A 17,256-nucleotide genomic window follows, 5' to 3' on the forward strand; every position below is an offset into this window, starting at 1 on the left:
TGTCAGCCACCACGGTGCGGGAGGGGACGTGGAAGGCTTATCCAGTCACTGCGGCAACTTTCAGAGCAGCAATCAGTGGCCAGCATGAATGTGTTCCAAGAGCAGAGTGGGGATGAGGAGGGCCTGGAGGAGTCAAGCGGTCTGGAAACTTCCCTCTATTCTTCCCTCGGCACTAATTCTGCCAAAGCTGCTGAATTGTTCCCACATTTTCTGATTTTGTGAGAGAGGGGATTGGCTGGATACCCCGTCTCTCTCCAGCCGCGTCGTTTTTATAGCTGTCATGTAAATCCTCTTCTCAAAATGTTTGATACCATTTGGAAACTTATCTCCCGCTCACTCCCTGATTCTGATAAATACCAACTGGATCATTAGATCCCTACAGTACAGAAGGAGGCCATTCGGCCCATCGACTCTGCAACAACAACAGTCCCACCCCCTATTCCCGTAAACCGACACATTTACCCTGTTAATTCCTCTGATACTGTAATCAATTTACAGTGGCAATCAACCTAACCCGTACATCTTCCGACTGTGGGAGCAAACCAGAGCACCCGGGCTAAATCCAGACAAACACGGGCTAAATCCATTCAGACAGTGACCCAAGGCCAGAATTGATCCCGGGTCCCTGGTGCTGTGAGGCAGCAGTCCGAGCCACTGTGGTACCATGCCTCCACGTTCCTGCATTATGTACACTCGTGTTTTGTTTTGCCGACAGAAAGGGTCCTGCTTCAATTCCTGGCTCGGGTCACTGTCTGTGTGGAGTTTCCACATCGTCCTCGTGTCTGCGTGGGTTTCCTCCGGGTACTCCGGTTTCCTCCCACAGTCTAAAAATGTGCGGGTTAGGTTGATTGGCCATGCTACGAAATTGCCCCTTAGTGTCCAGGGATGTGTAGGTTAGAAGGATTCGTGAGATATGTAGGGATATGGGGGTAGGGCCTGGGTGGGATTGTGTTCAGTGCAAAGTCGATGGGTCGAAGGCGTCTTTCTGCACTGTAGGGTTCTATGATTTCTGTGAAATAGGACAGCATTTTTTTTTCAGTTGGGCATCATGACGGACAGTGGTTTGAAGGACCGGAGTGTCTGTTTCTGTGATGTACTTTTCTTTATTCTGTGTTTTTGAAATGGGCCAAATAGTCAGTGGGAAAATTACTGAACGCTGAAAAGTGGAACAAAACATAGAAAGATGAAATGGGTGAAGAGGGTCTCGAGATACTAGTTGGACCGTAGAAATTGTGAACATTCTGAGCAAATATTGAAATGTTATCCCACAATTCTGGCAATGAGTACAGCACAAGTGGAAGTTGAGTGATATTCTTTGTGAAAAGTTAATAAGGATAGCTGAGGATTGTCTGCATTGGAAATAAATGACGCACTGTCCGTATTGTGGACGGTGGCGCAGAGATATTCGAGTAACTTTATCATTGTTGTTCCGTGTGTTAAGCCATAATTTTAAGCAATCCAACCGGAGAGAGGAATCACCGTCCTGTTGATTCTAATATGTAAACTATCGACTCAAAGGGATTAGAGATTTGACTGACACAAAATATCCCTGTGTGGGAATACAGTAACGCGTGGTTAAACTATATATATATCCTCAGGTTATAATATCACAGGAGTGGTAATTTGGATAAAACTTTTTTTTTAACATCAAGTACTTGCAAATCATGTAGTGAAAAAAATAACACAGATCCTCGCTGTTGACTTTATGATGTATGTTTTTTTGCAGTTTCATTCATCTCAACAAAGGGAATTAAGGGTTATGCGGAGAGACCGGGAAAGTGGAACTGATCCACTTCAGATCAGCCATGATCTTATTCAATGGCGGGGTAGGCTCGAAGGTCTAGATGGCCTACTCCTGCTCCTATTTCTTATGTTCTTGTGTTCTTATCTCGTGTTCCAGCAAAGACTAATTTTCAAAATTTCATTTCAGGCAGACCAGGGAACAGCCAGGCTAATCCATCAGGTAATCGCCCTCCAAATTCATATCTGATATTTTACTGAACTAATCCATCCAACTGAATGATAAATCCCTGAGACTGTTTCAGTATCTTTGTGTTCAATGTTTCATTCAACGTCTGACTGGCAATTGTGAAGGAAAGTGTTCTTGCAATGTTATCCTGAATATCTTTGATTGCTGCTCCCTAATTCAGAACGATGTTAAGTTAGGTCCCCGAGGAGCAGAGTGAGAGGCAATGTGGTCCCGCTGCTGTTTCGAAAAAAAAACTTCCCTAGTTTCCAGCCAGCACTGAAATACAGCGCGATGTTATGGCCCTCCCACCACCGGTATATTAGGGTTCCGCCGAAAACTCGCCACCTCAGACGGTTGCAGCAGGGCGATCCTGTTCGACAGTGGTGGCAGATATCGAATCCATACTCGTTTGTGGATTCCACGATCTTTGTCCAGAAAGTACGGTGCACCGCGGACCATAACTGTCTTGAGTTGTGTGGATTGAGTCAATTAAACACCTATCAACACTCCCGCCTGACTCAGCCGAATGATGCTTCCAACTTCCAACTGATTTCCGGATGTTTCCCGCTGCCAATCCATATTCCCGCTTCCACTCGCAATACCTCATATTACCCCAGGGTTTGTTCAGATTCTGCTCACACACGATGTTTGACTTGATTCCTATCTGACCTGTTGCATCAGCTGGCCAATAACTGTTGGTTTATTTCTGTATTTTACAGTGGCGGTGAAGCTGAGACTGGCGAATGGGCAGAGTCGGTGCGCTGGGAGAGTGGAGATTCACTACAGGGGACAGTGGGGGACTGTGTATGATGATTACTGGGACCAGCGGGACGCCGATGTTGTGTGTGGGGAGCTGGGCTGCGGGACCGCGCTCTCTGCACCCCGCAGGGCTCACTTTGGGGAAGGATCCGGACCCATTGTGACGTCAGATGTTGATTGCAAAGGGACCGAGGCCGCCCTGCGGGAATGTCCCTCATATCCATGGACTCACTATCCCTTTCCGCACTCCAACGATGCCGGAGTGATTTGCTCAGGTAAAAAAAAACATTTTTTTCCATCACCTACAGGCTGCTGTCTGGGAACGGCGGATAAAGTATTCTGAGATTGTACACAGTAGTAAAGGGAGTGGTTAATCATTTCAATATTCGGAATGCTGCTACATTAACACCAGGATTTATGTTTATAATAAAGTAACAAGAATGACAGTGATTAACAATTACCACAACCGTGCACAGGCCCGCTGTGTCCTTGAGCTGAGCGCTTGCTGTTAGCTATTTTCAGGAGAGGAGTTGTTCGCTCCTGGTTCCTCACCGTTCAGTTCCTGTCACCATTCAACAAATAATGAATCATTCCAGGGCGTCACAGAGCAAATTGTTGCTGAATTAAATCCGGGTGTCTCGGTCCATGTGTTTTGACATTTACTGACTGTTGATTGCGGAGGCCATAGAGCGCATATCCAGTCACTGCGGCTACTTTCAGAGCAGCAATCAGTGGCCAGATTGAAGGTGTTCCAAGAGCGGAGTGAGGATGAGAAGGGTCTGGAGGAGAGTCATGCGGACTGGAAACTTCCCTCTATTCTTCCCTCGCCGCTAATTCTGCCACAGCTGCTGAATTGTTCCAATATTTTCTGATTTTGTGTGAGGGAGGATTGGCTGGATTTCCCCTGTCTCTCCAGGCGTATCGTTTTAATAGCTTCATGTAAATCCTCGTCCTAAAATATTTGACAATATTTGGAAACTTATCTCCCTCTCACACCCCGAATCTGATGAATACCATCTGCTCCTATATGATTTCCCCTCTTGTTACTTATTGATGTTTTTTTGTTTCCCCGGATAAGCTTACCTTTAGAGTTTATCAGGAAGATAAATCAGAAATGTTATTGGGGGAGATTCCCATTAAAATGTGCGGCAGACGACATTTTATTCAGAATAAAATGAAGGGAGATTAGTTGTTTTAACATTTAAAGCTGTTGCAGCTTCAGGCAGATTTCACACAGTGTAAACTGATAGAAGGAGATGTTGTCAAGACTCAGTAACCAGGAGCCTGGGACATTCCCACTGGAGTGTTTTCCAGAACAGGAAATCATTTCAGGGATGCAGTTATTGTTCACTCCCATTCCAGGTATGGACTAAACAGTGTTCTTGAAACTTGAAGCAGAAACTCTCCCCGTCTATATTCTCGCCGTCTAAATAGAAATGCTCAAATACTCGGAGGATTTTTGATTACGCTTTGTACCTGGTTTTAACATTTTAGTGACCTGTGCACATGGACCCTCAATAAAGCTCGAGTGCAGCTTGCTAATCACCATTTAGACATTCTGGGATCCATCGTTTCACTTCTGGTTGAAGTAATTTCTGAAAGTTCATTCTCAACACGTTTCAGCGCCGAAGAAACACATTTAGAATTAGTTTGATGTCTATCAGTTAGAACGTCCCTGGGCAAATAATTCCATCTGTTATTGATTCAGGTCCGCCTGTTGCACATTGTGATATTTCCCATCCCCAGGCGGTAGGGGGCAGTAATACACAGAACTTATGGAGATGGACCAGCAGTATTTTCAAGTTAAGGGGAGATGGATACGAGTGTTCCAGAGGAACCGCTGTCAGACTGAACACTGCTTCGAAAGAGAATAATAATAGACACCGATTGAACTTGATGAAACATCTTTTATTATCGAATTTCTTCATGCAGGAGAAGGACATTTCACCTATCGAGTCTCCCCGACAGACCATCTAATCCACGTCGCACCCCAGGTTTTAACCTCGATAAAGCCCCTGAAATATTCATCTTGAGATTTAGGGGCAACTAAGGGGAACCAAATTCAGAACCAGCCATGATAGAATATAATTAAGCGGATGTGAATATGTTTTTGAGAATAATGAGTGTATTGTGATTTCTTGTTGTTCAGCTCACAGATTCCCAAAACTCGTATCCGGGCCTTCCCCATGCTCCGGCAGATTGGAGATCCATAACGATAGAGAATCTGGTACAGTGTGTGACCGTGACTTGGATTGGAATGCCGTCAGAGTGGTCTGTGCTGAGCTGCAGTGTGGAGTGGCTGTTTCCATTAGAAACGGGGCTTATTTTGGGGAGGGCGCTGGACTTATACGGAGCGATAGATTTGAATGTAAAGGGAGTGAGACAAGCCTGACGGACTGCCCCCTTGTTCCTGTAAATCGGTCCAGGTGCACCCATAGGAACGATGTCAGTGTGATCTGTTCCGGTGAGTACAGACTTGTGAATATTAGTTTAAAAATGTTCTTAATATTTCAGCAAACGGAGAGATGACAGTTCTCTCTCTCTCTAACATGGACATGTCTAATCAGACCTTCACATTTCACTGTCATTTGTTGTAATTTTGGAACAACATTTCAAAGGATGCTCATTTTCCAAATCAGAAGTGTTTACATGTTTATTAATGTTCTGAAATGAGCAAAACATTATGATTGATTTTGTGCGCAGGCCTAACTTGGATTACTCTGAAACATTTGATATGGCATTCCCTGGAGATGCTAGGCAGTCGTGTCCTGCTTCCCAAGGCATGATCCCACTGCAAGGACAATAGCAGACGATAATTCTGTTTGCATTTAAGCAGTATAATTGAATGAGATCAGTAACAACATTGTGAGTTCATGTTTTTCATCCAGAAAAACGTGGAAAATTGTACACATCTATACTGGAGATTTCAAAGCATGGAAAACGCGTCAATAATGCGTATTATTCTCAGAATAATGCAATGGCTTTTCGAACGACACTTACTTTCTGAACTTCCTGGTGCGAGATGCTGTCTAATTTTCGAAATGCATCGACCATTTTAGGATCAGGTTATTCCACCAGAGAATATCGTCTTATAATTGCATCGTAAAGCAATGCTCAGAACGGTGTAATTCATTTCAAAACTATTATGGACCTTCCCCAATGACACTATATTATGACAATAGCACATTAGCTTTTCTATTCAGCACGGACTGTTCGCTTTCGTTTGAAGCACCTTCCTCAAATCATCACATGTTAAATTAATTAGTTCTATGTGATCCTTTGTAAACTGTGGGAAATAATTGTAGATGCAGATGTGAAGTGTGTTTTCTCCTCATAATAAAAAAAACCGTCACGCATTTCTTCTAATTTCGATAAATTATTTGGTTCTGTGTTTGTCCCTGAAACAGGAAACCATGGGCCGAGGTTGGTTGGTGGAAAGGACAGGTGCTCCGGCCGGGTGGAAGTGATGCATGGAGAACACTGGGGGACGCTCTGTGATGTTCACTTTGATTTAGAAGACGCCAGTGTGGTCTGTGAGCATCTTCAGTGTGGAGTGGTAGAGAAAATCCTGAGAGGAGCAGCCTTTGGGAAGGGAAATGGGACAATATGGAAGGAGAACTACAACTGCCGCGGGAACGAGTCCCGGCTGTGGGAATGTCCGGTTTCATCCGTGGAAGAGTTTAACTGCTCACATGGAAATGACGTCACTGTCATCTGCACGGGTGAGTCCCTAAATCAAGATAATGAAAACACATGGTGTTGCGAATATTGAGGACAGTTCTACATTTCGCCGCCCAAGTGCTAGCCCATCCTCGAGTTCGATAAACATTTATTATCCTTCTGTCTATCAATGTATTTGCTCCAGCTTCAGAGCAGTTGGCTGTTCAGCCTCCTGTCTAACTGTCCTCCGCAGGATCTCATCACATCCTTCACCTCTGCACCGGGGGAGCTGGCCTGGTGAGAGGTGTTTCAATTTGACTTAATTTGCTGCACTGTAACCACTGTTCTCTATGTCTTTCTTCGCCTAGATGAAAACTGGTCACTGAGATTGATGAATGGGGGAAGTCGGTGTGATGGGCGAGTGGAGATTTACTACAACCACAGCTGGGGCAGAGTGCAGGACAGCCTCTGGGATCTGAATGACGCTAATGTGACCTGTAGACAGCTGGGCTGCGGCGAAGCGGTAACCGCCTATAACAATTCAAAGTACGGAGAGGGTGAAGGGCCTGTGTGGGTGAATGATGTCCAGTGTGAAGGAAACGAATCGCATCTCCGGAAGTGCGGCACATTCACATTGAACCCGCATCGCAGTGACAGCATCGGCGTAGGGGTTCTGTGCTCAGGTGATTAAACTGGTCACTTTTCCAGAAACATAAAGGGAAAGATGTAATCTTGGACAATTGGGAATGTACTTCCCTTTTTCTTCGGGAAAATATAGCTGAGATATTTGACACTGACGCCAGGATGCAGAACAGAACGTCACGGGGGAAATCACATAGTTTGGAATATTATGACAATAACAATTTAATAAAAAGATTTAACGTCTTTATAAATCTCGAAGTAATTTCCATCAGTAAATTGAGACCAATAAAGACAGAATTGGCAGCGGGAAATAATATGCTGATCAGTGTGGGGTGTGTTACAACAGCACAGCGAAAGGAGAGAGGGGGTCATGTATCAGAAGGAAATTCCAATCTTGTGTCTCAGTCCCCAAAATCATGAACGTTAACTAAGTGTGAGGAAAGGCTTGCTGAGGTCACATCTGAAAGTGTCAGATATGACGGAAATCTGAACTCTCCAGTGAGTTAAATCAACCAACACTGTTTAGCGTGCTCGTCTGGCGTGGCTGGGGGAACTATTGTGAAGCGGTCGGCAGTGGTGGAGTGTAGAAGTGCCGTTGAACATGACCATGATATTTTGAAGCTTATTTATACTGATGGAAGAACAGCCAATGTAAGTCAAATAGTTTACTTATTAGTCACAAATTCGTGTTACATTAACACAGCAATGGAGATACTGTGAAATTCCTCAAATTGCCAGGGTTAGTGATGTTGTTGGTCAGCAAGTGGGAAGGGGGAGGAAATTGGGGATGGAGAGGTGTGAGAGCGGGTTTGCGCGTGCGCTCGTCGCTGCTGGTGAGTTGGAATGTGCGCGGTTCATTTAGAAACGTTTTGATTGCATTCATGTGTTTTGGGGCGGCGGCCGTCGGGGTAGGTTGGAAATCTACATTACTGACAAAACAAGAGAAAGCTGAACATTTTAGCAACAAATTAGGTGAGTTCGCAGGAAAGGTCGTTGCCTGAAAGGTCAAGTCGCTGCCAGGCTAAAGACATATTTCCTGTTTGTTCCAATGGATATGGGAGAGCAAGCGAGAAAAGTGATGAAGTATGTGTGGCAAAATGAGATAGTGAATAACAAGGTATAACATATCTGTTTAAACCATTCTGTGTGGAACAACTAATCACCGCAGTAGCACAATTATTGTAAAAGCAAAGCATGCAAGAATGAAAGGTTCAGTTCCAATCGGAAAACCGTTGGATTGTATTATTGTCAGAAATACGAATATCTAGAAGATCCGTAGTCTCTAAAATTGTAATTTTACGTCAGAAAAAGATTTTTTTTTGACCAGTGACTAATTTCTCTGTGAACAGCAGTTAAGTACAGGTTTTAATTTACTTCAGATGATGCAATTGTTTGAATTTCACAGTGAGATGAATATGCATTAGAATTATAACGTGACCCTCCCATTCTTATTCTGTTAGAACACACGCAGTTAAGGCTCTCTGGTGGTGGAAGCCGATGTGCGGGCCGTTTGGAGATTCATCACAACTGGACCTGGGGCTCAGTTTGTGACGATTCCTGGGATCTGACAGACGCTGACGTGGCTTGCAAGCAGCTGGGTTGTGGAAATGCATTGTGGATTCCTCTTCCTGCTTTGGCTGGCCCTGACTCACAGCCAATTTGGTTGAATAAGTTGAAATGCTCCGGGAATGAATCATTTCTCTGGGAATGTCCCCATGCATTGTGGGGTAACCACGACTGTAGTCATAAAGAAGATGTGAAGATCATGTGCTCTGGTAACTGTCCCACTTTCTGCACTTATAACCGAAGCTTCATACATAAGATGTGATCGGCACAACTTGTGGGCCGAAGGGCCTGTTTGTGCTGTGGTGTTCTATGTTCTATGTTAAGATGTGTTCCTAAATTACGTTAAAAAAAAACCCCACACTTTGGAAGGCTATTTGGCACAAAGACTCACTTTCTTATTCTGGACAGAACTATCACTGAAGTCTTTGTTCCATCCATTTCATTGCGTTCCCTTCTCTTTCTTTATCCCTCATTTACTTCCCATAGTCCAAGCGGGGAAATCAGTTAGGTAGTGAATCCCAGAAAAGGAGTTTGTGGACTGTGGAAGATTTGGTTTTCTGGTCCAGCTTGTGACAGTCTATGAGGGGGTAATTTTGGATTTGGTGATGTGCAATGGGACAGATTTGATCAGGGAACTTAGGGTGAAGGAACCCTTCGGGAGCAGTGACCACCACATGATAGAATTTACCCTGGAGTTTGAGAGGGTGCAGTTGGAATCTGATGTAACGCTATTACAATTAAATAAAGATAACTTCAAATCCATGAGGGAGAATTTGGTCAGAGTTGATTGGGTCTGTCACCCAAACGTTGCCATTGAAATTCAATGTTGCTTATTCTTGATTATATCATTCGATTTCAGATGTTTACAGAAAATATCATCTGGGTGTATATCATTTGTTTGACAGAACACAAAGAGGTGCGTTTGGTGAACGGAAAGCATCGCTGTGAGGGCAGAGTGGAAGTGTTCTACAATGGGACGTGGGGAACAGTGTGCTCAGAATACCTGGATGGAAAAGAAGCAGCTGTAATCTGTGAACAGGCTAATTGTGGCCCACACGTTTCCATTGACTATGGCTCTCGCCGATTTGGAGTGGGATCCGGGCCTATTTGGCTGGATGATATCCAGTGTCTTTCGGAGGAGTTGACCCTTCGGCAGTGCCAGGCAGACCCGTGGGGTCAACACAAGTGTACTCATTGGGAAGACGCAGGCATCGTTTGTTCAGGTAACACAATCAATCATTCTGCTTGCAGGTGTGATTTGAAATATTGATGTAGCTCATGGAGTCAACATGTTTGTCTTATCAACAGAGCGAAGGACACCGAAGCAAGAGCAGGAAACTGTGAACAGCTGCAAGGGAGGATCAGGTGTTTTCCCAACTTTAATAAACCAGCTATCTGATTGTATCCCTCTCTTGTGCAACATCAAGGTTAATAATTTATTTATTATCTTTAACAAATTCAGGGCAAAGTTTGCGCTTGGCTGGAGGTAACAACAGCTGCTCCGGGAGAGTGGAGATATGGTGTAATGGAGAATGGGGCACGGTGTGTGATGATTCCTGGGATATGAACGATGCCAGTGTTGTCTGCAGACAGCTGGGCTGTGGCTCTGTTCTCGAGGCCACAGGAGGGGCCGCTTTTGGGCACGGGAACGGTACTATCTGGCTGGATGAGGTGAAGTGCACCGGAAGTGAATCCTTTCTGTTTGACTGTCCTTCATCATTAGCTCAGTCTGACTGTGATCACAAGGAAGATGCCAGTGTGATTTGTTCCGGTAAGTGTCCCATTGAGTGGTGTGGTTTGGGAAAGTGTGACGTTGTTCGCCCAATTTCGCTGAAGTAAATTTATGTTTTCTGATGTCTTTCTGACCAACAATGCAAATAATTGTCTCCCTTTTACCATATCTTCATCAGGTCCGGAATTATCTCCGACTGTTCTGCCCACACCTTCAGGTATGTCTCAGTAATAAATATCAATCACTATTCCGGCTCATTTTACATTAGGATTAATAGTTGCCACACATTTGTTTTGCCTTTTTTTGTCAATTTCTACCGACAGTCTGAGTGTTTGATAATCATGTAAGTATTTAAAACATTGTGGACACTCTATCTCACAAACTTCCTTGAATCTTTCATCAAGGATATGAAGATGAAAGCACCTCCATCCCTCTGGTGATCAGCATATCACTCGGTGTCCTGTTGATCTGTGAGTTAATCGCCCTTTTGGCAGTAATGCAGAGAAGATCATCAATAAAAGGTAAGGCCCGAATCATATCCCTGAACCCACGCTGAGTCATGGATGTTGCTTCATACATCAGAGGGGCTTCTCTGCCGATTTACATAGAATGACTTGAATACGTTTCAAAACAAATTAACTCAGTATTGACCGGAAATTTATTTCGAGTCGCATGAGAAACAGTAAAATATTACATATAAATGAGCGAGTTATCTACATTCATATTCCTGCTCCATCCACCAGTGCATGGGATACGAAATTGGATTTGTTAATGCAAAAAATTGAACTCTAATGACCTGCACACTTTAGTATTAAAGGAGATGGCAGCCGATATAGTGCACTTGTTTTGTTATTTCATTGTTTCCGAGATTCTGGAAAGATATCAGTGGATTGGAAACACGCTGGTATGATACTTTTATTCAAAAAAAAGGAAAGACATAAAAAGAGGCAAACTATAGACCACTTATTTTGACCTCTATGTTGGGAAGTTGTTGCAGTCAGTCATTAAGCAGGAGGTAACTGATCAATGGAAAACAAAACGGAATTCTCCAGAGTCAGCACAATTTAATGAAGGACAACTTGTGTCTGACAAACTTGTTCAAGTTTTTTTTTTGAGGATTTAAATAGCGAGGTGGATGATGGGCATCACGTGGATGTGGCTCATCTCGATTTTTGAAGGCCTTGGACAAGAGTGTTAGAACCCAAAGGTTGGGCACAGAATATTGGCTTGGATAGAGGATTGGCTGTGTGAGAGAAAGTATAGGATAGGGATAAAAGGCTCCTTCCCTGGATAGAGAGCAAAATGTAAGAGGAGGGATGACGCAGTGTTCAGTTTTCAACAGTTTACAACTGATATAACTGACCGGTGATTCGGGCCAGAGTGAAACACTACAAGATTTGCGGATGATCCAAAGATGAGTGGGAAAGCAGGTCCTGATGAGATTATCGAGTTTACAGATGGATATTAGCAGGCTAGGACAATGGACCAGAATGTCACAAATGGAGCCGAATGTGGATGCATTTGTGGTCAAATACGTTCGCAGAGAGAAAAAATAAAAGGGTAAATGATTATTGAACTGGGAAGCATATTCAAAGTCTGTCAATGCAGAGGCATCTGGGTGTACTTGTACATGAATGAGAGAACGTTAATGTACAAATGCAGCATTTCGTAAGAACGACAATTTGAATATTGGCATTTACTGCAAAAGGACAGGAATTTAAATGCAAAGCAAATATCAGTCAGTAGATTCAAGGAAAAAAAAACAAGTATGTGTCTCAATGAAAGTTGGATCAATCTCAAATGGAGCAGGCAGTTTGTGGATTTGAGGCCAGGATAAGATCAGCCATGATCATGTAGAACTTTGGAGCGGGCTCAAATGACTGAATTGCCCAATCTCGCTCCTAAATCCCGCGTTCCAACGTGTACATTAATTATTTAGCAACTGACATTTTCTTTCCACTTACAATTGCTTGCAATTGTAAGTGAGTTTTTTTTTGCCATGTCAAGTTCCCTAACACTACCCAGCCCATTTTGAGAAGTAATGGTATGATTTTCCACAATTATCAATGCCGATACTGCATCCCAGCAAAGCTATGTCACTAATATTACAGAATCCATGCCGGAGAATAGCGTCCCGCTCTCTGAGTCAGATGTTCCATGTTCAGTCCCAAGATTTAATAGGAACAAAGTGTCAGCACTTCCTGTCAAATCCTTCCAAGGCAACAATGTCGAGTGGTGAGAACGGGAGATATTTCTGTTCGGCCATGCTTGGTATGGAATGGCGCCCCTCTGGTGACAGGTTACGGACCTGCTCCATGTTAAAACATGGCCTTGGAATCTGATGAATGTCTGCCTTTTGCACCACTAGTTTTGAACAGATCAACAAAACTACTGCAAGTGTCTGAACTCACACCGAGTTCTCTTGATTCCAATGTTATGCGTTGACTTTCACTGGTCTCTAAATGCCTCAGTGTTCCCTGTGATGGAGGCAGTGGCATCATCACTGGATTCCTGACGTAGAGAAACAAAATAAATTTTGCGGGACCCTGGTACGAATCTTACTTCTAAATAGAGTGAGATATGAAATCAATTCAAATCATGAACAGAAATATAATTCCAGAATGAAAATAATATGCTAATTACCCCGATCTTCCTCCAACAGAACCTGCCGCGGGGAGCTGGGATCCTGTTATATATCAAGCCATATATGAAGAAATAGATGATATTCCTCCCGCCAAGCTATACACTCAGTCTCGTGGTTCAGGTTTGTATGTTTTTTTTTTAACACAAGCTACATGGAAAAATACTGCTTCACGTTTACCCCTTTTAGCCATGGTCAAGAGGAGCATTAACCTAACTAACCTCATGTAGAAAGGAGACATTTTAAATGTCTTTATTTATCCTCAGAGGATTTGTGTGCTTAATAAATTACCGATACTTATTATTGATCAAGAAAATGTTTGCCTTCTGTTTAAAAATAGAAAGCAGAGTAGCTATTTCCAATTTCCAACTGCTTTGCAACTTGCACATATCAAAGTCTGATCTAAATCACAATAAGTGAAATATTTTATTGAATATGTAAATACATTCAATACTTTATTCCTGCTGGCCACATACACAGCGCCTAATAACAGGACAGATTCGTATTTGGGAAATTTCCTGGAATGCAATAGATTTCTTTTTCTAAAATTGGTAGTTTTAAAGCCAATTTTTGACAGAATCAAAGATAAAATATAAATACAACAAGCAAAAAATAATGCAAACTATTAAATGTAAAGACACATCACCAATGCAAACAAGGAACAGCAACCGGGGAAATCTGTTAGAATCAGTGGAGTAGTGAACTGCGCCCAGCGAGATATGGAATCGGGGTAAAAATGATAATGTTATTTGTTAAGATGGCAAAGGTGGACTAATATATTAGTTAATAATGGAATGTTAATGAACATAACGAAATATTCAATCAAAAGAGAAATAAAATGGCCAATTCAGAATTTACTTCAGGTATTTCCGAAGGATAGTTTTTACAAAGAGTCACACTACTAAAATGAGAGAAATATTAATCAATTGTTTGTTTCAGTTTCTCCCAGACATAAAGCTTAATTTCATGACTTCACAAGATGTGAATGGGAAAAGGGATCAAAAGGTAGAAACAACAAAAAAAAACTATACGCATTTCACTCATTGGAGCATTTTCATCCACGCGTTTTCAATGAAAGGGAAATTCTAGCAGAAGCAGAATTGCAGCTTTACACCGAATCATTAATAAAGTGTGTAATGCCAGAGTCCTGGCGGGAAGCAAACATTGATGTTGTGGTTAGGAAAGAACAATGAGAATGCCAATAAAATAAGTATCAGTTTACTGAACATTATTGGGAGGAAAGCTCATCAAATTTCGACAAAAGGACGAAAGAAATTTTCTGCATTAAAGCACTATAAAGAAGTCAGTGTCCCTTTCATGGTGGGATCTCTCACATAATCAACACCATCAATATCTCACAAAAGTCATCAGAGTAGATACCGTAAACACCATAAAAATATATATTGTTTCTCGTGCCCAAAATTCGTTTGGGGAACTGCCATCTCCTGCACTGATAAATGGGACAATGTCCTGTCAGCTCTTTTTCAGTAAATTCCAATTTTTCCTACATCACAAATGTTTCCAAATCCATGTTTCATCCCAGCACTTCAATTGAAAAAAAGCTGACACTCCGGTGCTGTGCTGAGCGAGTCGCTGCACACTTGGCAATGTACGTAGGAGACATTCACCCAATGGCCAAGATGCATTCTCCTTTGGTGATCAATGATCAGCTGACCATATTAAAGAAGACTTGAGATGGGAGGTTTGTCCGGAACAAAATATACCACTTGAACAAATTCTCAAATTGAAAACACCACCCCATTATTAAATTGTTGTTACTCACCGTGAAAGATTGAAATGCATAAAATTCTGTATTTCAATATTGCAAAGGCGCCATTTCAAATCTACTTCATTAGCTGTAGAGTATTTGAAAGCGGCTGGCAGCGAATAGCCTTTACAAGTCTTTGTTCCATGTGCGGGAGTCATGGGAAGGCAGAAAAAAAAAAATGATATTGGCTGGCTGCAATAAAGCTATCAAATTGAGGGGTAAAATGTGTTTCTATCAACGGTAGACGATGAGAATTGGTGTTCCAGATGACAGCATTTTTGTACAGAAAAGTAACATTCATAAACTTGATATAACGAACATATGATTTGAAAACGAAAATCAATATATTTAACTGATAATGATAACTTGATGAGAAAAAAAGGGAGACAATTTAGTATATTATATTGAAAACTAAATTAGATGCAATAGCTCATAAAATTGACTAAACATACAAAGCGACACAGTTAATTCAAAGCAGGCAGAAAAGTTCACCAGAAAGCAGAACAAACACAAACGTTCATTTCGAAAACAAAACAGTGGATAATGCTCGACCAACTCAGCAGATTTGCAAAGAAAACAAATCTAACAATTTGATGTCAATGACTCGTGTTCATGCCGGACCTGCTGATGCTGTCTGACATTTTCTGTTTTGTTTCCGATTTCAAGCTTTGACACAGTCTGTTATGTTTATAAAAAGTACAGAAGTGAAGTTATAAGTCAGTGGAACATTGATCTGATCCCATTTTGATTGGATTGCATGGTTCTTAACAGTTTTTTTGTAAAACGAGACAGGAATCAGGAGACCGTTGAAAACGATTTACAAATACATTAGCAGTAAGGAGGGCTGACACCTATCCGGAATGGCTGAACAGAGTTAAAATCAGAGTAAAAACGAAGGAGATCTTACTTGGCCTTTTCATGCTCTTTTCTGGTGCCTTGCAGGAGACTTCCATGAGAGGAAAATAAAACGTATTTATTAGTCACAAGTAGGTTTATATTAACACTGCATTGAAATTACTGTGAAAATCCCCAGTGTTTTCACTGCTGCTGACGGCACGGCGGCACAGTGGTTCGCACTGCTGCCTCATAGCTCCAGGATCTGGGTTCGATTCCTGGCTTGTGTCTCAGTCTGTGTAGAGTTTGCATCTTCTCTCCATGTCTGCATCGCTTCCCTTGAGGTGTCCTGGTTTTCTCCCACAGTCCAAAGATGTGTGTATTCGGTTGATTAGCCATGCGAATTTGCCTCTTCGCGTTGGTCAAAGGGATTAGTAGGTTCATATGTTTGGGAGCTGAAATAGACCCTGGGTGGGATGGTTGTCAGTGCAATCTCGATGGGCCAAATGGCCTCACTCTGCACTGTAGGTATCTAGGATTCTATGGATTTTCATCGCTGAGGATAAAAGATGCGGACAATATGGCAGGAAGAAGTGATTCTGGATCATCAAAGCCGGTCCACGGACCCAGATATAATAAGATTTGTTCTTACGTTATCCCCGGTTCTCTGATATCTCACACATTATCTATCCTAATGGACTGGACATTTCGGAGCCAGAGTAATATCCTTTTCCCAATAAGGTAGTGCTGGTTCTTCACATTAGATCACTGCAGTCAGTCTGCGGACTGTTCTCCCAAATTGGTGCCTGGATCAAATGCCAGGATATTGCCACTGAGGCGATAAAGGTTCTGTGATTTCAACTGACTTTCTGAATCTCTCTCTGTCACGATAACATTTTAATGACTCCACAAACAATTTGTCAACCAACCAATTATTTTTGTGCTTACCAGTTTCTTCAAGCATTGACTCCTTCAATCAGATTGAATATTACACCAGTCACAGTTTGGGAGACACGGATCCTGGATCAGAATATCCTGAAGTAGATTCCTCCTCTATTCAGGGTAGGTCGATGTTCACATCCTACCATTTCCTTTTGAGCCTTCTCACTCTGTAATATCTAAAATAGCTTCTGAAATCTCCCAACAGTGCCAAGTAGCTCAGACATGGCCGAATGATTTCAGTTACAGAAACTTTGAGACTGAAACAATGTTTTATCATCGTTCCAAGCAATGTAAATGACATTTTTTTAAAGAAGTTCCATGTATTTTCCCAGAAGCCTCCCTTGGTTGCGAATTGTGCACAGATTTGTGGGATCGGTGACTCATTGGGGAAGATATAAATTTGAACTAACATTAAACATAAAAACTAAACAAAGCTTCGTCCAATAATTTTCCATGCTCTAATTCACTAGCCTCCATGCCACCATAGATCAAGGTCTCTGTCCTGTAATTACTGTGGAAATAGACATTCAAGGACATGATTCTAACTGTACTTCATTACTGGCTAAGTTCAATTCAAACATTTTTCCCTCTCAGCTCCTGCTTTGACAGACTATGACGATGTAGAAACTGAAGCCATTGACCCTCAGAGTGGGCACTTGCTGCTGAACCGGAACCCTGACGGTATTTTCACTTTGACAAGTTCCAGCGATGTTCTCGGCACTCTGGCTGAGACAAACCTTTGA

At 42.4% G+C, this 17,256-nt stretch overlaps 2 protein-coding genes across 2 annotated transcripts; both read left to right on the forward strand.

The window, feature by feature from the left end:
* The first annotated feature begins 84 nt into the window (after positions 1 to 84).
* LOC145361226 (scavenger receptor cysteine-rich type 1 protein M130-like) lies at positions 85 to 7,079 on the forward strand. The gene is made up of 5 exons (XM_080216864.1): positions 85 to 139; positions 2,689 to 3,003; positions 4,878 to 5,192; positions 6,136 to 6,450; positions 6,757 to 7,079. Exons 1-5 carry the CDS (start codon positions 85 to 87, stop codon positions 7,077 to 7,079), a joined length of 1,323 nt encoding a protein of 440 aa, XP_080072990.1.
* A 3,080-nt stretch (positions 7,080 to 10,159) lies between these two features.
* Positions 10,160 to 17,256, forward strand: LOC145361227 (antigen WC1.1-like). Its single transcript, XM_080216865.1, has 6 exons — positions 10,160 to 10,367; positions 10,507 to 10,545; positions 10,733 to 10,849; positions 12,991 to 13,092; positions 16,523 to 16,633; positions 17,108 to 17,256. The coding sequence occupies exons 1-6, from the start codon at positions 10,160 to 10,162 to the stop codon at positions 17,254 to 17,256; spliced, it is 726 nt and encodes a 241-aa protein (XP_080072991.1).

Source organism: Carcharhinus amblyrhynchos, chromosome 34 (genome assembly GCF_965287045.1).
Source record: "Carcharhinus amblyrhynchos chromosome 34, sCarAmb.v2.hapA, whole genome shotgun sequence".
Taxonomy (NCBI): Eukaryota; Metazoa; Chordata; class Chondrichthyes; order Carcharhiniformes; family Carcharhinidae; genus Carcharhinus; species Carcharhinus amblyrhynchos.

Coding starts and splice junctions, on each gene's coding strand:
- LOC145361227 (XM_080216865.1), top strand. CDS start 10,160: ATGAACGATGCCAGTGTTGTCTGCAGACAGCTGGGCTGTGGCTCTGTT. Junction 10,368..10,506: donor TGCCAGTGTGATTTGTTCCG/GTAAGTGTCCCA, acceptor TATCTTCATCAG/GTCCGGAATTATCTCCGACT. Junction 10,850..12,990: donor GAGAAGATCATCAATAAAAG/GTAAGGCCCGAA, acceptor TTCCTCCAACAG/AACCTGCCGCGGGGAGCTGG.
- LOC145361226 (XM_080216864.1), top strand. CDS start 85: ATGAATGTGTTCCAAGAGCAGAGTGGGGATGAGGAGGGCCTGGAGGAG. Junction 140..2,688: donor GGGCCTGGAGGAGTCAAGCG/GTCTGGAAACTT, acceptor TGTATTTTACAG/TGGCGGTGAAGCTGAGACTG. Junction 5,193..6,135: donor TGTCAGTGTGATCTGTTCCG/GTGAGTACAGAC, acceptor TCCCTGAAACAG/GAAACCATGGGCCGAGGTTG.